This window comes from Wyeomyia smithii, chromosome 1 (assembly GCF_029784165.1).
Source record: "Wyeomyia smithii strain HCP4-BCI-WySm-NY-G18 chromosome 1, ASM2978416v1, whole genome shotgun sequence".
NCBI classification, from domain to species: Eukaryota; Metazoa; Arthropoda; class Insecta; order Diptera; family Culicidae; genus Wyeomyia; species Wyeomyia smithii.
In genome coordinates this window covers 206,204,560-206,227,041 of record NC_073694.1, presented here as the reverse complement: position 1 = coordinate 206,227,041, position 22,482 = coordinate 206,204,560, and the positions used below count along the sequence as shown (strand labels likewise).

The 22,482-nt window shown below is 39.1% G+C and overlaps 1 protein-coding gene across 11 annotated transcripts in view; it reads left to right on the top strand.

The window, feature by feature from the left end:
- Positions 1–53: 53 nt before the first annotated feature.
- The window catches only part of LOC129733884 (homeobox protein abdominal-A homolog), a 35,002-nt gene continuing 12,573 nt past the window's right edge, over positions 54–22,482 (top strand). For 3 of the 11 annotated variants that reach the window (XM_055695518.1, XM_055695502.1, XM_055695468.1), the window contains exons 1-4: positions 3,247–3,702; positions 3,818–4,050; positions 7,483–7,518; positions 12,041–12,088. In XM_055695518.1, the coding sequence (XP_055551493.1) occupies positions 3,428–3,702; positions 3,818–4,050; positions 7,483–7,518; positions 12,041–12,088 (592 nt within the window). In that variant the 5' untranslated portion in view covers positions 3,247–3,427. The other 8 variants (XM_055695510.1, XM_055695528.1, XM_055695553.1 and 5 more) reach the window with 7 other exon arrangements.

Below are 22,482 nucleotides of genomic sequence, written 5' to 3'. Positions count from 1 at the left end.
CACCATGGAAGCTCAATCAATCAGTATGCATCATAACTTCTTTTTAGTGCTGGTAAGATGGTTATTGTTGAAATAGTTATATATTGTATAATTTATACTGTATGCTTTTTTCAAAGGAATTGTTGGATTCATTCTGATTTTTACCTAAATAATTTCGAGAATGCTTCGGATCGACACGAGATGAAGCAATTAAAATGGGGGAAGAATCTTATTTCCTGCTGCAGAAGAAGTTCCCCATATCAGCATAAGGCTCTAATGCTGAACACATAGGAACGAAGCATTTAAAAACTGCATCTCTCATTTACCTCCTGCGCACGACTGCTGAGTAAGTATATAAAGTGAAATCGTTACGAGCTGCAATAAGTGTGAATGAAATGATTATATCTTCGCCATAAAAAGAAGTGCTCATTCAGCTTTGCACGATGGCTCTTGGGGAGCGAAATGCCTGCCGTGATATCTGGGAGAAACGAGTTTTTCTAGCTCGACTGCCACGAGCTGAAAATGAGAACGCAGAACATGAAATAGCATTGGTAATAGAAAAGAGAAAACTATAGCTTTTCTGGTGAGCCCCAGCATTCCAGAAGCGTTTTCTTTCCTCACCACTGAATTACGTGGTGTCTGGAAGACACACTTTTCCCGAAAAATAACTGCAAATAAAATCCACTTTGATATGGTTTGTTTTTCTTTTCCTGCATGGCACCCCTGTATTTCGTGTTGTGAAGATACTGGCAGGTATGTCGGATTTGGGAGAAACAACCTGGGATGAAACATAAGTCAATCACTTTTATGCAAAATCCAGCTATTACCCATTTTACACACGTAAGCAAAAACAAAAATGCTGCCAATTTGTTTGCTACACGATAATGTCTCGTATTTGCTGGATCAGGATGGAGAAACCGGCAGGAAGCTATCGCTGCAACAATGTAAGTCCACACCGAAAGCGGATATGTTTGCTTAATTGGCTAAATATTAATAGATTGCAAAACGACAAAGTTGTCTGCGCGGAAATGTGCAAACGCAAAGGCCTGAAAACAACTAAGAAGCAGTGGATTTATACGGTGGTTTGCTGCCCATGCGGTTTGAAAAAACAAGGTTTAGACGTTTTGTTCGGCCAGTCCAGCTGAATCATCTAAAACAATGTAATTATAACACTGTGAAGGTCTATATAAGCTAATGTACCAAGCGTCTCCACTGAATAGTATTGAGATGAGAAGAAATCATGTTACGGTTAGTGTATAAACATATGCTGTAATGTGATCAAAACCTACGCATTTTTTAATAGTAAATAGTTTTTGATATATAAAATATCCGCTGGGTTAGTTTTAATGCAAGATGCATTCGGCAGTGTGTAATTCTAATATGAATGCACGAATTGAGTAATATAATGCATTCCACTGGGTAAAATAGTTTCGCATAAGATTAGGCGCAAGTCTGCAAAGATGACAAGAAAACCACGCATAAATGCTCAGAAAATATTCTTCTTATCTTCGCAGGCATTTAGAAACAGCAGAAGTCTTCTTCCTACACTCCCGGCAGCAGTGACTTTTCCAATTTCGTTCACTAAATGCTCTCGCCGGGCAGCCTTTCGCATCTAAGACGATTTCTTATGAGAATGCGGTCTCGAAGCGTGCAACAGCACACCGTCAGCAAAGATCAGGAACTTGCAACCGAGAGGAAAAATCAGCTCCCTGCTGATTTCGTTCTGCCTCTTGATGCTTGAGGCAGGAACAAAGCAGAAGCGCTGACCGTCGGTGAGACTGAGAGCATAGGCCATGTCGAATGATAGCTTTTGGTCTTGCTCTGGTCCGGCTTGAGATTCCTCTGCAGGTTCCAAGTGGGACGAGATCGACAGATATGCTTCCAATGAAAGCCAGCCCTCGGCAAGGAAGTCACGCTGAGTCGAGCGAGACGAATAGTTTTTCACCATTTGGTTGGCTCCCTGAACAAGTAAGGTGAGTTTTTCATCGCTCTTGGGTTTACTGATGGTATTTCGTGTCGACAGTTCGCAGTGTGTGCGAAGAAGAGGTACCGACACTATCACGGTCGTAACCGCGCTCGTGGCAATCTCGAGTTGTACGAAAATATCGAAACATTTACGGACTCGAATAAAAAAATAATAACACGTCGGTAAAATTTGCATTGCACAAATTTTTCTAAGCTTATCTGGATTTTTAAAATTATTTCAATAATAACAAGTAGCATTTTGTTCTGCTTCGTGCTACCGGTGAAAATAAAAATAAAATGTACAAAAACCAGAACGAATTTTGAGCAGTCCATGTGAAGGTTTGAAGACCGCGCATACTTCACGTTGAGATTCACGACGCTCGCGGGAGAGCATGAGGAATCCGCGAGTGAACGAGAGAACGCCAACGACCGAAACGGAAGATAGCGAATGCTAGGTAATGGCGAAGCGGGACAGCGATAGTGCGCAATACAGATAGCTCCGGGGCTTTAATGTATATAAAATATAAAATAAACACACAAGGAATATCATTTTTCCTCTTGTATTGCTTGTTATATGCGAAACTTTTGTATTGTGTCATAAACGAACTACTTGTCATAACGTAAACAACTTCGGACTTCTACGATCGAATTTTTATTATTATAATATTAATAACAGTAAAAATAAAAACCCAAGACAAGAAAATTCAAAATAATAACTATAAAAATAAAACAGTAATAAAAATCAACATTAGTTCTAAAGATAAAAAAATGAATAAAACCATCTGACGAAGACCTGGAAGCGCTGTACGAAAACCAGCAAACAGTAAAGACCACGACCGATGTTTTGTTTTTCGTGGTGACTTTTTTTTGCCTAACGTGCAGCTGGTGACCGGAGGAACCGTCCGGTGAACCGTGAGCAGCTAAAAACCTGGCCGTGTTCAATGTACGTGATAAGTGTTGCGATGATAAATTGTGAGCTAGGGAAGACGATGTTTCAGTGCTACTGAGCAATTAAAATCTGCTAAAGTGGCGAGTGGAAATAAACAACTGTGTTGAAACGAAAAAAAAAAAATATATATTGAAAGCAAAGTTCAACTTGCAAGTGATTTCAGATTGTGATCAGAAAGCGATAAGCGAAAATAAAATATAAATTTGCCAGTGGCTAGTGATAGTAGAGAAAGCTGTGAATTATGGCTTTTCAACAGTTGTAGAAACGGTGTACACTTAAAATACGTTGGTTTGCTCAAATGAACCGTTGAGTAGGCAAATTTTGAGACAGTGGCATTAAACAGTAAAGTGAGTACCCAGTAGAGTTAAGCTGTGTCCCTCCAACTAACCCCTGCTAGACAAGAAATTGCTACATGCAAGAGATTCTTCAAAATAATCAAGAGCCAGAAAGCTGTGCGAAAAAGCCTTGCCATTGAAAAATTACAAGATCCTGTGAAGATACTAACAACCTAATCCGGCAGCCTGTAATGCGGCCATGTCCAAATTTATAATCGATAGTATGCTACCTAAATACGCACAGTTTCAGCCGTTCATTAGCTCACAGATCTCATCACAATCAATTTCCAATTCGAATTCGACAGTGTCACAGACCCCAAACTCCGAAGGTAGTCCATTAACAACAGGCAGTGAAGGTAGTCCCAATTCGCCACCAACTAGCAAAATGTATCCTTTCGTATCCAATCACCCGACGACGCACACCAGCTACTCGACGATGCCAGGTTTTTCAGGATTGGACGACAAATCGTGCAGGTAATTTAAGCTGCAAGCTCCTGTTTTTTTCTAGCAAGCAGCAGTCTTCCCGTTTGTGACCAACTATCATACAATGTACTTGTTTTCGTGTTTCCCCACCTTTTTATCAACTCTGCTGGTACCCCAGTAGTAGATACACGGAGAGTGTAATGAACAGCTATCCACCGATGGGAGTCCCGGGAAGTGCCAGCATTGCGCAGTTCTACCAGCAAGCGGCCGCCGTATCCGCGGCTTCCGCCGGCGTTGGCGTGGATTCGCTGGGCTCGGCATGTTCACAGCTATCATCGTCCGTCGGCGGGGGCCAGTCTGGTCTCCCCGATATCACCCGTCATCCGTGGCTAGTGACCGGTAAGTACCATCCGTCGGATTTTGGAGTATATTTGTGTATGTAGAGTTGCTTGAAGTAGAGTACATTTTCTCCTGGTTTGTTTCGTTTTGTTCTTCAAATCTAGAAATCGTAAGAAATTGTAGGAAAGGCCTGTATTTTTATGAATTAGAACGACATATTCATCAAATTTATCTGAATGGATGAAGTTCCATGAAAACTACATCGAAAAAACTTACATTCAAAGCTCAAGAAATTCCTATCTATTGGCTTATTTCTACAGGGTGTTTCTCGTTGTACATCGTTAAAACTAGTAATTGATTACAATTTAAAGTCAAATTCGGGATTTGTAAAAGTTATGTTTTGCTTGTTCTCTTCGAAAAACTGCTTAGCCAATGTGCTAGTCGATGTTGACTTCCTGGTTCTGAATGTAACTTGATTAAGATCAGTGGACGGTTAAACGATTCTAATGATCTATAACTGTAACATATGCAATCGTCTGCGGAACTTTATTCGCGGGTGTTCAAGAAGTAACGTAACTTCATTATTTTTTGAGACGAACACTTTAAGAACTACAAGTAGTACTAGTGGAATGAAAAGTTTTAATTGAACAGATTGAATGGTAATCAAAAAAACCCTCATTTCTAAGAGATCAAGTGCATAGTATTAGTTCTGCATAAGAGTTGTCTGGTTTTCCGTTAACCACAAACACAACTGGAACAACTGCGCTTCAAATGGAAGATGGATCAAGCGTTTCTCACAGTTGACCGGTTGAACATTTCTTTTGTAATTATAAAAGTGGGATCAAAGTTTAGTTATTCGGCATTACCTGTGTGAAACGAGTTGAAATATACCATATGTAGTTTTAGCAAGAAAAAAACACTAGAATTTTGATAGGAAAACGAAAGAAATTGTTAAACTTGATACAATGCTAACCGAATTTGAAGCCATTGAGTATTCACAGCAGTGGTAAGTTTGTTTTATCATCAAACTTATTCATTCCCGGTAATTTAAGTTTTAATGACTTACCACGTCATAGCTATGTCAGATGTGTTTTTTCTGTAAACGTAATCTAAAATAACTTGTTCTGAAAGAAGAAAATAGAATTACTTCATGAACTACTTACATTCTTTATCTTTTGATCATTGAAAATGGCTTGCTACTCCTAGGCACCATTTTGGCGGTTCTTTGTGCAATTTCAGCTGATTCTGGTCAATCGTGGGCAACACACGGGCGATCAAATATGCTATGCTATGCTAATTCCATTCATTGTCTTTTGACAAACATTTGAGGTTTTAGTAAAGTTGGCAACGTATATATGTTTTTTCGACGATGCGTTCATTACAAGGGCAGAAAATGTGACTTAAGCTTAGAAAAAATTTACCTCATCCAGACGGGACGATTACGAGTTTTTTAAGATTCGATTTTCGCACTCCTTGTTAGTGTGTAGCTGAAGATATGCAAGCTAAAATGATACGTAACTAAGTCCCATGGTAATTTAGTTTATATATCACAATTTCCAAGGTGTTCTCGCGATATATTCTCGAAATATATATAGACCGAAGAAATTTGAAAGTTTTTTGGAGAAATTCCAATGCATTCGAATTAGGTTTGAATTAAGTAGATAAACCAATTTAACCGGAAAAAAATTAACTTTTGCAAACTATCTTTTTAAGTGATAACATTTGATAAAACTACTTACTTTTTAGCTATGAATATCTCCACACCAGATAAAGTGCTAGGACGGAAGTATTGTATTTAAAATCATTCTCAACATAGTTTACTGTTGAAAAACTGATTTTTAATGTATTTGACGATTTGCATTGTTTATAATTTTAATTGATACAATGATAGCAACACGAAAACAACAAATAGTTAACTCGGGGACATTAAACAATTTTTTGTAGCATTTTATGCTCCTCGCAGTAAAGTATTTTAACTTGACGGTTTTCAAAAAAATCAAAATTTGCATTGCTACCCTTCTCTGTAAAACATTTTTAAATGCGATATTACTATCGAGAAAATAAAAATTACTTTTTTGATTAAATACCCCGTAATGCTGTTTGCTTTGGTTCTTGTTTATAGAAATATCATAATGATATTTTTATTAAAACAAGTTGCAAAAAATTTCACCTGTGATCAAGGTAACATCTAAAATCCCGTCTTCGCTGATAGAGATGAAATTTACCACAAATCAATCGAAGTTTTATGAAAATGAAATACAATCAAAAAGACTATAGTTGAAATATACACTGTTTCAAACGTTGTGACAGTCAAAGATACATGTTTTTTCGATTCTCTCCATGATGAATATCCAGAAAAAAATGTGCCAGCTTCCGTCTTTCGCACTTCTCAAACTGATTGCTAGAAAATGTTGTACCTCGCTGAGGTAGGATTAATGCTTCAGAAGAACTGAGAGCGCTTGCTATGCGTGAAATTCATGCTAACAAAGACCATGCGTGGGCAGCGTTATCCGCATATAAGAGAGTTTTCTGATCTATTAATAAGTTATACTGAAGTGAGCCGAGCTGATTGGCAAAGCAAATTATCTTTAGGCCTCAGCACGGCGTAGTAGTGGTTGAAATTTATTAATGATAAAATAATGTGCATAATTTACGAAACAATTATTGCACTCTTCACACATTACATATAATAGAAAATTTAGTCAAATTAATTATAAACAAACCCATCTAGAGAAATCGTAAATAAGATATATTAAAATCCAAATTTAATACTTTCTGGTCTGTAGCTTCTCGTTTCTCAATAGTTTTTCTTTGTCAAAGCGCATTGCTGTACAAGCATTGTTGGCATGTTGCAATCAAATTTTGCGAATTTGGTTTAAATTCCCACCCAAATCAGCACATTATAACATGCGATGTGCCAATATTATTGATTGTAGCGTCACGTGTGAAGTTAATTAAATATTCTTTGAGTCAACCTATTTCTCTGCTTGAACCAAGTTGAGTATCAACTAGTGTTATGAAACGTTTCAATAATTTGATTTCGATCAGTTTATCAGTTTTGATAATTGCCTAACATTTTCGAATAATCGATTTTTTCGTGAGTGGTAGTAGCATTTTTTGTTGTTGTAGGGTTTTCAGTCGGTGGCTGGTTCGCCCCAAAGTTTTATCGTGAGTTCGTTGCGCAAGCAAAATTTGTCCACACGTTTACGCTGTGAGATATTGAATTTTTAAGCTAATGAGGGTGTGATCTCTGTTGTGTATTATCAAGTGTCAGTAATTCATTGTAGCTATACGGAAGTTGTTAGTCAGATAACGGAACGTTTTATCAATCTTTTTATTGCATGGTATTTTTTGCTACCCTATCTTATAGTATTTATATTGTGAAGTTTGACATTTTTTCTTTATCCGAATGTAGTTAATAGGGCACACATGTTCTAAACGAATTTTCTGTCTCTTCCCCCTACATGCCATATGCACCTGTTTTGTCTGCAGCATCCCAGTCCGCGTTACAGAAATTTGCCAGTACAGGTTAGTGTTTCGTACTTCACTACAGCTTTTTTGTTCTTATATAAAAACATCTAATTTGGTATAAGGTGCTTTGGTTTCTAACATACATTTTTCCTGTATTAAAATTTTAAAATCTATTGTAACACAAAATGGTGAATTGTGATCCCCGCCGAGAAGGGCGAGTTAGAGCAATAAATTATGCGCATTTCTAATTTCTGTACAACGCCAACGCCGTCCACGTCGAAGGGTGAGGTCGTTTGCACCCCAGATGGGGTGATAACGACTGCAAAGTGAGAGCTCCGCATTCGTTCGTAAACGCAGGGGTGGCTACATTATCATATTGTGTATTAGCTTCTAGAGGGATGTGTTGAATATTACATGCGCTCTTGGTACCTTTGATCATGTTTTATTCCATTCACGTATCCGCGGCAAGCGATTTTTCCCGAGTGTGTTACAACTTTGGTCCCTTCGCAGAATCTGAATTTGGTACTCAGTTTGGGCATGTTGAAGAAATGGGCGCCGCGCCAAGAGATTGAAAGTTAAGTCCAATTTATTCAAATTTATTGTCTGCAGAATAGCTACATTGCAATCGTAGAGAGAGAGATAGAAAAGGCAATTTCACCCGTATTCATGCTATCTGGATTTTAATTAGCGGAACAAAATTGTGCGATTCAAAATCCATCCAAGTGGGAGCCAATATTAGAAGATCATCCATTGTACATGGACTTGTTTAATTTCGTAAACGGGCGATACTTTAATTTTCATCATTTTTGTTCTTCATCCTAAAACCTTTTCGAAAACTGAAATTATAGCGGACATGAAAGGCGTAGAAACCGTACCATCCCAAGTTACCAGAGCATTCTTACAATGGCTAAAATCACCCTTCCAAACACTCCGGGAAGAAATAAACCAAACACCATCGGAGATAGCACGAACTTAGCGAGTAGATAAGAGCTTTTCCGGCCTGCCATTGACTAAGGGGTTGAACTTTTTCCGGACACAGTTCTATTGCGTATCTGTGCGTAGTGAAAAGGGTAGATTCGTATTCAAATGAGTGGCCTCGTAAATGGCCCTGACTGTATCAAATTCTTAACCGCATTTATGTTGTTTTTTATGACGATATACCTACCATGGTGTCAAAATGTGCGGTTTGTGTGTTTGTGTGAGTGCGTGTCCATTTTCACCAACATTTCTGTAGACTAGTTGCTTTGAATGACTGTCTAGATTACGGTCTGTCCATAAATAGTGCCATACAGACATGGTAAATGTTGGAAGCCTAAATAGAGCAATTTCATTAAAGTGACGAACATTTTTTAAAAATTTTTCTGTCGAAAAAATATTTCTTTGTTTAAGATTTGCTTATATTTTAACGGTAGCTTAACAGTAATACCGTGCTCCATGTTCAACCGCCCCTCGACTGTAAACAAAAAAAAATTATGTTAAGTCAAAATTATCTGGTTTCACGGGGGCGCAGGAAAAATCATATACTCATATGTTACCACATTTTTCATCGCGCGTAGAGTCAGTGCGCTGCAAATGGTAATGGCAAGAAGCGCTAGCTGGCAAAATTACAATATTTATCATTTTAATTAGTCGTAGAATCGTTTCAAATGAGATTATAAAAATAGACCATTTTATTGAACAATAAAAACTAATGGGACTTGGACACTTGGAGGGTATACGCTACTAATGTACAGTAGGCCTATATTCGCTCTCTCACACTCCGTCTCTCTGTGCGAACGGTGAATAAGGTTTGCTGGAAACTGCTGGGTGTATATAAAGATTCGATTATTTCCCATTTCGACTTGATGGGCCCAACCGATTATGTCTCACTCATTTTCACTAAGAATGCTTTCAAACACACCGCTGCCAGATTGGAATCTAACATTTGTTCATTACCCGGTAGGTTAGCGCTCAGCTCAACAATGGCAGAACTCATAACCGCGACGCGCGAGTCCCGCCGTGACACATTTTAATAACACATTTCAGTCGAATAGAATGGGGCCATTCAAACATTTGAACGACGGCTTTAAGTGGCCATTTGCAAGCATTTAAAATGGTGCAGATTTTGCCGTGCTTGTCTGTCGCTACACAGAGAGTCAAATGTGAATATCCTTTCGCCCAGTAGACGAACTGAGCTGAGACGACGCTGCACAAAACAAAACGGAGTGGTTAATATGAAAATTAATGGTGAATCGGCGATTGTTGATAGCCGCTCGTGTTTGCGAGAATTGTGATCGATTCAAATTTCAAATCTCCCAACTGCGAGCGGGTGCAGTAAAAAGCAAAAAATTCGGTAAACAGCGCGTTAAACTTATCGCCTTAAATTTGTTATTATTGCGTTTACAATGTGTCTAGCTGACGGTCGACTGAATGCAATAACAATTATTTTGATGACGGCTAATGGCAGAGCGCGACCAACTACCGCAACGAGGGAAATAGCGGCTAGTGGGTAATATACCTGCCATCAGGTTTGCTGTTGGTAGCTGTTAAAACGATAAAGCGCATCATTCAACGAGCTTCTCAGTCCGCAAGAACGCATGTGCATTGTAGTTGCAATTATGACCATCATAAAAATATTATAAAGCCCGCTACCCGCTGTATCTCTGCTGGCTTGGAATTTTACAACGTGAAAGGAAGGATAAGAAAAGTCCTACTTGTCTGCAGTTCAATCTGTCAAACTAAAATAAACGGCAACGAGAGCATATTGTTGCTGTTGTTTATCATTTAGGGTACTTATGTTTTCTGTTTGAAAACTCATTCGTGCCTGACTTATGTAATGATTATTGGATGATCACATTCGTGCAATTTGCATAAATGTTCTGACTAACCAAGCTCAACCAAACCACTGAATGTTTTATTGCGGTTATGACTGGATCGTGTTACATATCATAACTATCCGCTCCGCATGTGCCTGCAAACAGCAAACCAGCTGCAAACAGCCATCAGCATTCAATCGTGAAACCTACCAGACCTGGTTGCTACCCTAAAGTGTGCAAAATTACAAACTGACTACCTGGTTATAATGCTCAAATTGTCGCTCGTTCAAATTATGCACAACTTGTGGGATTTCTATCAATAGTTGATTTGAAATTGTTTACTGTTATTGTTCCTTAGCGATATGAGCTGAAATGGTGTTAGTAAATATTGTGATATTTGACGCTTGTTTCGCACTAAAACATACAATCTGTACAGTTGGAATGGGCAGTTTGATGCTACTTCATGGAACTGGTATTAAATTGCGAAACACTAGATTCCAATATAGATTGTGTGCAAAGAACCGTTATTCAATAGCATCATTCCGCAAACATTTGTTAATTTTTCTAACCGTTTCTGAAACCTTGCTGGATCTAATTTGCAAATTCGCTAAAATATTTAAATTATCTCTGGACAGCTGAATGGCGGCCAGAAAGCGCAAAATAGTGCTCTTCATTCGTTGCACGTTAGCCGCTGATCGTTTCCGTTAGGTTCTTTGAACGGACCTTGAAATCTTCAGCGAAGCTAACAAAATTTAACTGCATCGAACAAGATTTCACCGGATTGAACCCTTTAGAAGATGCCTGGTAGCTTTCTCTTGGCCAAGGTCAGCCGACTGCAAAATAAATTAGAAAGTGCCCACCAGGATATTTACGAATCCGCTCGATGAGGCCAAATAGGTCTAAAACTGCAACCCTTCGATTGGGTAACCACCAGCTGTGCTGACTTTTCATGCTGTTTTTTTTTCCTATCTGGTTGTACCACTACGGAATTGCATAACGCATCTTATGGCAGTGCCGTGACGTGCGTAGAGCCAGAAAAGGTGTATAAAGGGTTCTTCTCAGCGGGAGCTTCGTAGGTAAAACTGATGTTGTTTGCTGTCATTGCTTCAGGCTCTATCAAGTAAGTTTATTTTACTTAGCAGCGTTTTTCGCTGTGAACATCGAAAAATCATTCGAAAATGTAATACCAAAGAAATCAGTCGCAGTTTCATTAGGCTGATTGAAATAACTTGAATTTTATTGGTAATTCTTTTTCTGTTCCTTTCTCATTCTGGTGCGGTTGCTGTGCCTTTCAGGCATCAACGGAATGTACAGTGTGAAAGGTTTGTTTTGAAAAAAAGAAGAAAAATTTAAATTGAAATCGAACTTGCTTCGTTCGCTGATCGTTATTGCAATGATTAAGGCGATTGCCAATGACGATAATGGCTTGGGAAAGACAACCAAGAGTGCAGACACTGAACCGCCGCCTGGATAGCTTTAATCCACTTAAGTTGCCGGGTACAGCATTGGGTTGCTTTCAACTTAACCTGGTAGCGGAATGAGGATTATTCATCTGTCGATGAAATAGTTTGTTGCACTCGGAAGGGCATTTCAACATAAATCACTCACAGTAACGTTTCATATAAGTAATCTAAGGTGAAACGTATTACATAACTAAGGTTAGGTTATTTTTGACATGAATTATTTTTAGAAATTATGTATTATTTAGATTTTACTAATAAACAACCAGAATGATGCGTACCTTATAATTCGTTCTCTAACCTCAGTATCTTTATTCTCTACAGATTGGATGAGTAATCCCTTCGATCGAGTGGTGTGTGGTGATTTTGCAGGTAAGTCCTTTCACAAATAACCTTTGCAACCGAAACCAAAGAGACGCGTCATATTGCAACCGCTGACCGGACAGCTTCGAGATATATCGGCCACAAAACCATACCCTCTGTGGAAGACAATAAAAAGTGTACCGTGCTATAAATTTCCATCCCGAGCATACACGATTAAACAAAAGCCAATTTACCGCCATATTTTTTCCTGTCTCGTGAGCCACCATGGCCAGTTTTTCTTCTTCATAGTCACCGGCCTGAAAAAGAGCAGCCGGCTCTTACAAAAGGAAGGAAAACTCGTTTCGCACACCAACATTGTAGACTTTTTTTTTTCTTGCTTTGACACATGCACTGATTTATGTTGCTATGCGCCCCTTTGCGAGAGGCCATTGCGTCCAGAAGGGGAAAGGCTATGCTCTTAATTCGATAATGGAATGAATGGAAAAATGCTCTCTTTATTCAGAAAATACCAACATATGGTGCCTCCGCCAGCTTGTTCTGGTTTCGAGCATGGTCACCGGAAAAGAAAATTTATGCTGATTGTGATGGGGAAGAATCTGACGGAGCATCCAACGAGAATTGCTAGTGTCTGTGTTTGGCGGAAGATTTGAATTCCAAATGAAATGGAGGAACAGGATTTTTTCCTTTGCTTCTTGGAAACCACAGCTTGCGGATCTTGAGCCTCAAGACACCTTTGCGGAGAGCGATTGTGTCGCATCTTCTATTTTACGACCACGCGCACACTTGGAAACAGGCTGGTAGATGCAATCTTACCAACCAGGCCAGGGTTCAGGTTAGCAGCATGGTCGGTCGGTTGCATTTGAATGCAGGAGAATATATTTTTCTACTCGCCGGCTTCCAGAGTTTTGTGACATGAGTTATGCGATTCCGCGTGGTTTTGTTCTTGCTTTGCTGGTTCTCGAGAGTCAGCCCAATGACAGTTGATATTTACTTTTGAGTCACGTCTTCTAGAGAACTAGATACGGAAAAAAAGGAACCAGAAACGGCTTGAGAAAAAAAAACAATTTCATTAAACTTTATTTCAACGCATCGCAACGTTTTTTGAATTCCTTCTGCTACACGAAGGAACCGCGTGTAGAATAAATTAAGGCCTCTCCAGTCAGGGTTAAAATACTCGACGTCGCCCGTGGCTTTCCATTTCCATGAGAATTATTTTCTTTATCAGTACGTCTATGGCGGTCGCGTACTTGCGGTACATTATGCTTGCTTCATGCTTTTTTTCTCGTTCGAAATGAAATTACTTCTGCGGGACGAGACAATGAATACACATATCTATTCTCAAAAAATATTTATCCGGTTACCGTACTTCTCTTGTCAGCACCAACAAAAATTTTCGTTTTAAATAAAATCTACAGTCAATCCAATCGCAGACTTACCAACTAATTGACTGACTGTCTAATTAAAAGGCTTGATTTATTCGTTGAACATGCCACAACCGCCACCGGGCAAAGATGTTGCACACATACGCTTGCGATGACGATCCAAGAAGTTCATTAATTCGATTGAAGAAATTGTTTCGTGGTCCAGCATCCGTACCACGTTGCGCACTTCAGCCCATTTGCCGGTGCTAATCAATTCAATTATTTCTCCTAGTTTATGGCCGCATACTCGGCAGACCGGGCTGCGTGATTATCTTGGAAGTCGTCGCTTTGGATGCTGCCACAACCCAAAGATTCATGGTCAGCGTTCTTCTGTGTCGGTGGTACTTTTTTGCTTTCGCTTACAGTTACACATTTTATTGCCTAATTAAAGCGAAACCTGCGCGGGTGCTGGGATTTCGCCAGGATGGAGGATACGAGCTAAAATGGCTCAATTTTTGCTACGGCCTTCCGGGCAGACATCTAGTTTGATTAGTTCCTCTTGAGAGAAGAAAGAAAAAATCTCGCTATAGCGCACGGAATGTGATTGACCTTCCACATTGATTATGATGAAGCGAGGCGTGGCTAATGATCAATTCCAAATTGTTTGCGCTAACTCTATTACACAAAACAACCTACACGGAAGCATACGAGTTCCGTTACTATTCACTGCCAACAGCAGTCAAATGAGCGTGCATTAAAAGAATATAGTCAACTCCATTAAACATGGCCACAACCGAGCTCGCTTCACTAGTCCTGAAGTCACGCCGAAACTAAATCGATCAATTGTGGTTCATTGGAATGGTGAGTGGAGCAACGAGTATTTATTGGCCATATTATTTCACCATTTAAATGTCAAACCGACGATAAACTTTATTGCCAAACAAATCATTATTCCAAATTTTATGAGCACGAGCCTATTTTTTTTCTTCTTCTGGTATTTCCGACGATTGATCTACGATTAATCGAGTCGAAATCGAACTATTTTACTATCGCGATTCGTATGTATTTTATGCACACTAATAACAGCTCGATACTCGCCTCGTAAATCATCTGCCCTAGAGTGCTTGAGTCCGGCTTAAATAGTGATTCTCGAGTCTGTCACGATACCGGTCTGGAAAATTTATTGTTGTCGGGTTTCCTCATTTACTCCTTTTTGCGGAAAAGTCGTAAACAGTCGCTGCCTTAAATATTATTTAAAAGCCATAAAGTTATGTTCACTTTTACGACCGGAGAAAGAACTTTTCTCCTCTACCCTGGAAGTACGCGACGCGTGAAGGCGCATACTTTTTTGGGGTCTCATCTGAAGTCTGCTGCCGACTTCTATCCATGAAGCTGGCCCAAGCAACAACAGTATAGCTCATTGTATAGTTTTGCTGTGCAATTTTTACTGCCGCTTATGCTCAAAAGCTCTATTTAACCATGAACACTAGTGGATTTGTCGGCTCAAATGGTCGTAAAGATACGATTTATGTCTGTTGGAGCGACGCTGAAGCCCTCCTTGACACGATAGAAAATACGATAAATCAATTGCACTAACAACCCGCCATCACCGTAGAGACTAGTAGAAACTCTTAAATGAGTTCACGACTTTCTTGTGGATAATAGGACATTAAAATTTATTTAATATTCTATGCACACCAGAGTCCAAAAGGTCAGTGTGATTCGGTTTTCAGAGTAAACTTTTTACATTGTCCGGATCGAACATAATCATTCCGGTTGCCTTCCCATTCCGATTTGACGAATCCCTCCAGGGAAATATCTTTCCTGAATTCTAAATAAGTGCTTGCCAATATCGAACGCCAGCCGAGTGCTGAGAGTCGTTGACTATCGAGACGGGGTAAAATTGCTTTCCGTATGCAGTTATCGGGGAAAATTTTCGCTGACGGTCGTAAAGGGAAACCCATCAGAAGCACACTTTTCCATCGTCCGGGGCTTTCCGACAAGGATTTTTTGATTAAAAAGCAACCGTCCGAATACTACGTGAACTGGTATAAAGTTGGGTCGTCAGATGGGCGATATCAGCGTAAGAAAAAAAGTGAAGTATCAAACGCAATGAATCGTTTCGCTCGGCCATACTGCTGTGGGCGGCGATTCTTTTGTTGTTGTTGTCGCTACCCTTCATCGTTTAAAACTGGCTCAATGCGATTTTGAAAGTTTTCTAAAACATTGTTTTTTATTTATTCTACCTGAACTCCGCGGTTCTTTTGACTTATGAGCAAGAATAAAGCAAGAATATATCCCATAACGTATGGTGCGTTTCTTATATCGTACTGTAATCTTGGTAAATTATTATCTTCTAAGCTGAGAAAAAAACCTGTCTAACAGAGGATACCTTTCTCTGGGCGAATGGCAGTATGGATGGAGTTGAATCTGAGGAAGTAAAATGGAGATCGTGTCACAGATGGTGTGTCCTAAAGAAAGAAAAGTTTTAGATGCGGAGAGAAAATCAATAAATTATCTATCACATCTGACCACATTTCGATAGGTATTTTTTCAGTTTTTTCCCCTGTATACTCTGTTGCTCCCAAGCGTAAGAAAATGGTACAAACTTTCTTCTTGCCGTCCAGCTCTGCTTTGTTTTCCGACATAGCATGTTGCTTGGACAGAGATAAATTCTCACTGGGCCGTGAAGAATAATAAAAACTCGTTCTACTGCTTACGGTCAATGGATCAATATTTATTGTCGGAGAGGTCTTCCTATGAGTGGTACCTTGTCCAGCGCGCTACGTCTCATGTTCACCTTCAGTGATCCGTTTTGCTGGCCGCCGATGTCGAAACATATATTTACGACTTTTATTCGCTCATTTGACACTTCTTTCATTTGTTTGGGCGGTGGACGGGAAAAATGTTCCGATACGAAGGGCGACGGGGAATGGTGACTGTCGGTGGTTTCTCGTATGTTTATCTATTTTAAATATTTTTATGTAAATTAACACTCGCATTTTGGATCAATATAAAGTACAGGTTTATGCTGGACAGGTTCTTAATTTTAGTGCTTTTATATGCTCTGATTTGATATATGTACTTTATTCAAAATTAATTATCACACAGCAAAAGATTGTACAGAATTTGCGTATTATGCGAGCTGAAATAAAATAAGTTTGGTTTTCGTATGAGTACAAGCAAAAGTTGGAGGGTGCGAAACTACATCAATTTTGGGTGAAATCATTGAAACTTTTGAATAAGTTTGAAACCTTAATGACAAAAACCTCAAATATAATAATAGTCATTACAATTGTTCTGATGAAAGATTTGAAAAAGAAAAATGACTCAATAATTGCTGAGGCTTTGCGTGTATACGAAGTACCTTATTGAAATTAAATGATTACTTAAAACAATGATTCACAATGTCCCTTATGTAGCATATCATCTGATACCAGAAATAACGTTGCTTTTATCAATATTATGGTTTGAAGCAGTGAATTTAAGTAATAAATCTCTTTTTTTTTTAAATGATTGGTAACCCTAAAAAGCATCATTGTTGAATTGGTTTGCAGTTATTCGAATATAATTTTCAAGGTTACTGAAGTAGCTGGTTGCTGGTAGATTTTTTACCGTCAAAAGAACAAACGAAGGTTGTGTGCAACGCCATGACCGCGAGATCTGTTTGAATATTTTTTTAAATACCAAGATTACGATACATCAATAACTTTTATCCAAAAACAATTTGGAAACAATGTGGGGGCCCTGAATGGATTCTTTATGAAACCTGAGGTTGATTCCAGACCTCTGGATATCATCTTGGTTCCGGAAATACTAGATGATGATGATATTCGGCCATTTTGGACTGTTTTTCAGAAACCGAAAGTCACCATCTTGATCTTCAAAATGGCGTATAGGGTTGATTTCTGATCTCTAGATGTCATATCGATTCCGGAAACTCCCATAGTGGATGATTTGGTCATGTCACTTAGATGTTTAACTCAGATTGGTAGACATCTGCATTCGAAACAAGAGTTTGCATTTTTCAATAGTAATACAGTTATCATCTTAAAATCAAAAGTTTTCGCAATTTCGGTACATGCATAGCTAACTTTTAAATCGTTAGCTGCAAAAATGAAGGAAATCCGCTAAAACCTGATTGATTTATAAGCATTTAAAATTGGACAATTTTCGCGACGCTGATGATGTTTCCAGTATTTCAATTGCACCCCATCCCAGAATGTTGCCATAAGACGTTATTCTACGTCAAAATTAAAGATCATAGCTGTTTAACCGTTCCTGTAAATTTCTGGTGCTCCTAGCGTGGATAAAAGTGCGTGAACAGGACGCAGAGTTGCTGCCTGCCGGGTTCGTCGCTTCTACGTTTCCCTATGAATTTTTTTTTCGCTTTTATCGATTAGCTGTCAACACAGGTTTGTCCAAGAGCTCAAATTGAAAATAAATGAAAGATCATAGCTTCCTGACTATTCACGTGAATTTTGGTCCCCTTAGCTAGACCGGAAGTGCAAAAAGGCTTCAGAGACTGAAATGAAGTTTTCCCATAAACCAACGTAGAAGCGACGAACCTTTTTACTCGTAGAAGCGACGAAAGCAATTACTCTGCGACCTTCGATACACTTTCATATATGGTAGGGGCACTATAAATTGACAGCAATGATAAAAAAGCTATCATCTTTAATTCTTCCAGTTTAAGCTCGTGAGAAAACGGCGTTGACCAGTGTTATCGTACTGATCGTATATAGCATTATCGAGCTGTATTATCATATTTTGGCACATTCTTGTGTTCATACCAAAAAATTGATCGAAAGCAATGTTTATTGTCACTTTATTGTCATTTTTTATGATTTTTTCAAGCAAAGAAAGGTGACAAAAATTGGCTCTGCCCTCAATGAATTTTAAATCAATAAAAGTCTGAAATTTTTCTTACCTCAAGCGCTTTCGTTTTAACTGAAAACGATGATAATTTCTGTTAGTCGCTTTAACGCTACGCTCATGTCTATTAGAAAGTTACGTTAATGCCTCGGAAATCGTCAGCAGACTCATAGGTATAACATAGAGTAGGGGTTTTACAGGAGCACTATTAAATTTCGTTCACGAAGTTGTTCATATTCATCCTTAGAATGGATTTGTGATATGAGAGGTGTGATTTGTATAAGAAATGTTTTTGCTTTTTTATCCAGTGGTTTATTGTAAAGGGTTTCTAAAATAGATTTCTTTTAAATTTAGTATTCGAGCAAACAAAGAATGCGATTCAAAGGCATGTTAATGCATTTCGATATTTTAGTAAAGCTGCAGTAGTTTTCGAATTAATTCTGAACCTGATAACGACAGCGAAACATTTAAAATTTTAATGTTCGCAAATAACTAAACAGACGATTTAAACTATTACACGACTTTTGATTCTTCCCCCTAATAGTTCTTGTTTATCATATCTTTCTCTAATTTACGAAAAATGCAATTTTTCTGCAAAGTACTCTGCATGAAAATGCCAATTGTCTCATCCACGTACAGACAAAGTGCAATTCGGAAACCCAAATCGGTTTATTTTTCTTCCTACCCACCAACGCTTTCGCCATTGTCGGCACAAACGGTGCTTCACGTCTGCCGGAATAAGGCGAATTTTATTTAATCGCATGCGCATAAAATGCAATCAATAAAGCCTCATTCCACGCTTCATTTGAAAAACTCCCGCTAGCAATCGCGCGTTGTTAGGTGTGATGCTGTGGGATGCTAGATCACTGATGTTGGCTGTGCCAGCGCGAGAAGAATCTGAACGAACAAAGCTAACAGTACTGGTAGAAAGAATGTAAACGTAATTTATCCTGTTACTATATTACGAGTATTTATCGAAACATGAAATCAAACATGAACCAAGCAAATATTTGAAATTAAACGTTTTTCACGGAAAACAAAGACCTTCAACATCGGTCCATTTCCGGGCAACCCAGTTGCGAAAGTACGGATTAATCTGTCCATGAATACTCGCCAGTCGCTTGCAACAATGTCGATCAATATACGAATACATTTGCACTCGCTCACTGGGGACTTGAACTGGATGAGATACCCACCGGTTGCGATTACTACTGCCGCCGCTCTGGTCGTAAAATTTTGCTATTGCGCATAAACAGCGTAGAAATGAATTTCTCTTCTTCTGGTTGACGTTTTTCCGCGTTTTCTCAAAATCGATTTCTCTTCCAGTGATGCCATAAGTCGTGGCCCGGAATTTGTCGTTCAACCACGCCCAGCACGGAGTAGATATACCGTCGGAGTGCTTTTTTTAAACGGAAGAGGAAAGACGTTTCCGATCGATAACGTGAGATTCCATTTTTCAAGAAAATTAGTCTAAAATGGCTCTAATTCGCATTTCTCCCACCGAAGTTTGGTTCTTATTAAAAATGCATCTCGCTTAGCATTTAGAGATAGCATTTGTAGCATTCGGAGTGAAATGTGACTATGATTAATTAGCAACTCCTTGGAACAAGAGTATGAGCCCTCGATAGCTAAACAGCTAAACAGAATAACAAAGAGAATTTTCATTTGTTTAATTACTTTGTTTTATAGCTATTTTGTTTCTCTTTCTGCGCGATTCACCTGCCTTCGGCTGTAGTCATGGTGGAGCCGTTCGTGATCTGTTCGTCTCTGGAACGTCTTGCTAGTACCGGAACTCTTCTTCGTTACCAAGGCCTCCCCGCGGTATCCAGTGCAGGTGAACGAGACTCGTAAAAACATCTAGGAGTGATTATTTATACAATTATGCTGTTTTTTATTCCTGCTTAGTACCACTAGAACGGGAGAAAAGTATGTGTTAGAAATAAAATTTATGCCCCTTCACCTCTGCATGTCCGCTGGTTGGAGGCGGTACCAGGGCCAATTGTTTAAGAATCAATGCTGGATGAGAAAAAACACAAGGTTTCCTGTGGGTGATGAGTAAATAAATAAATAGTGAAGGCAGAGTTTTCAGAGGCTGATGGAAAAAATCGTCGGCACTCTGTCTGTGCCGCGTATAGGAAACCTTAAGCATGTGTAGAAAAATCTCATAAATATTTAGATTCCCATTTCAGAATCAGATTTCTACCAGACTAAATGGCTCTTCTTGGGCAAAAATATCGAAGCACATTCTTGATGTTTATCCAAATTAATCAAAACTTAATTTCACTTCATAGTTGCCCATTAACGACACTCCCGTGTTTCTGTCCTTACCGTGGAATGAGCCGTTTCTTGTACCGGACATAAAACTGGCAAGAATTTTATGATAGATTTAATTAATTTTAATTCTTTGTCGACTCGTGTGCTAGGTCTACGCTGCCAGGCTAAGGCTGTGACTAGATGGCGATTTGGCACACCGTGGATTGGGTAAAAGTGTGGCGCTGGTCACTATAATTACCGTCCATTTAATGTGGCAATTTATGGTCGTCTTTCCTCTTGGTGAAACAGTTTGCATTCTGCGGCGCTGAAGTGTCACTTGATTGTGATTTATATAGTTAGTGGGCGAGTTTTAATGACTACTGAGTCACAATTGAATTGTCAACCTAAAACGTCCCATTTTGTTTGACCTTATCTTGTGTTGCTTGGCATTTCAATCATGAAGAAAGCACCGGAGTTTTTTTCAATGGCCACCGGTGATAATCCTATGTACGCATAATTATCAAATGGCTTAACGACAATGAATGCAAGAGTGCACATTTAATTAAGGTTTTAATTGAAATTCAGGTTTCCTCTTCGATCGACAGGGTCTACTGCAGACTACTGCTGGCTGCGCGGCAGAAAGCATAAATGTCGTAAGCATGAAGAAATAACTTAATTCCGTAAATTAAAATGCAAATTGAACTCATTTACGACAAGTTTAAGCTCGACGGGAGCTGATTTAAATGGTCTTATTAACCTGCATATAATAATATTGCAACAAAATTTTAGTACTAAAACACCTCTGCTGAATATTTGCTGCACGGTGTTTCAAATTTTTCCGAATAGATCCAAAATGCCCTTTCAATGTTGCGGCAAAAATGTTCACAAAGTAACGAGACAAGGAGAGCACAAGATGAGAGCGATGGCAACATAAAACAAATTGAACAGGATTCCTAGCGTTGCGATCGGTGACAACGACGACCGCAGTCGTGAAGGAAAATTCATTGGGTGTGGAAAAGTCAGTAGCAAACGAAAAGCCTAGGCTGCTGAAAAGAGGTAAAACACGAAATGTCTGTTTCCGTATTCTTGCCACGTTTTTCTTCCTTTCTTCCCTGTCAGGCGCAGTGCGCAAGAGGAAACGGGAGATGGTTTATGTTTAATAAAATGAAAGGTTTTCCTCAATACTGATGGCACATTTGGCTCGGCTTGTGTAGGGGGAAATGGTGAAAGTAGTTTCATAACGTTCAACACCACGTGCTGGTGACATTTATTTATTGTGATGTTTCTGCCGAATATTCTCCTCTTCTCAGTCGTGTTTATTACGAGATACGTTCGCCATGACTTCTGGTGTCATTTTAAAAACATTTGGAGGTTTCACAGAATCGGAACGTTGCCGGGTCTCGCTGCAGCTTTCCCTATTCGCGATCAGCTGGACCTGTCTACTCGTGCGTGTGCGTCTGTGTTTTTCCTTACGATAGTGAATTAATCGATTCATGAATAGTGAATCTTGTCTGTAGTATTTCTTAAGCCATACATGGTCGGAGTAAGGCCGACTGGTGAGAAGTCTCCGTTGTATTTATGTATGAAATGAAATATGAAAATTTATTGCCACGTTTGCTCTTTTAGCTCAGCTCTTCGTAGTTTCTCTAGAGATTTATCCGAAGCTGTTTACAGCGTTCCGGGAGGATTAGAATTGAACTACAAAATAGCATCCCCTTTCGAAGGGATCGAAGCTTTATTTTCATTGTCATCTGTAGTAGATCCGTCGAAATTTATGATTTGTTTGCCAATTTCCACTCAGCTTTTGTTCGAATCGGCAAGGGGTAGAACGAAGTTTGAAGTTTTATCTCTGTATCGGCGACTGTAGGGAACATTAAAACGGTTGTTTATTTTCTTCAAATCGAGTTACTATGTCACATATTGAATATATCAGCCAATTACTGTCTGTTATAC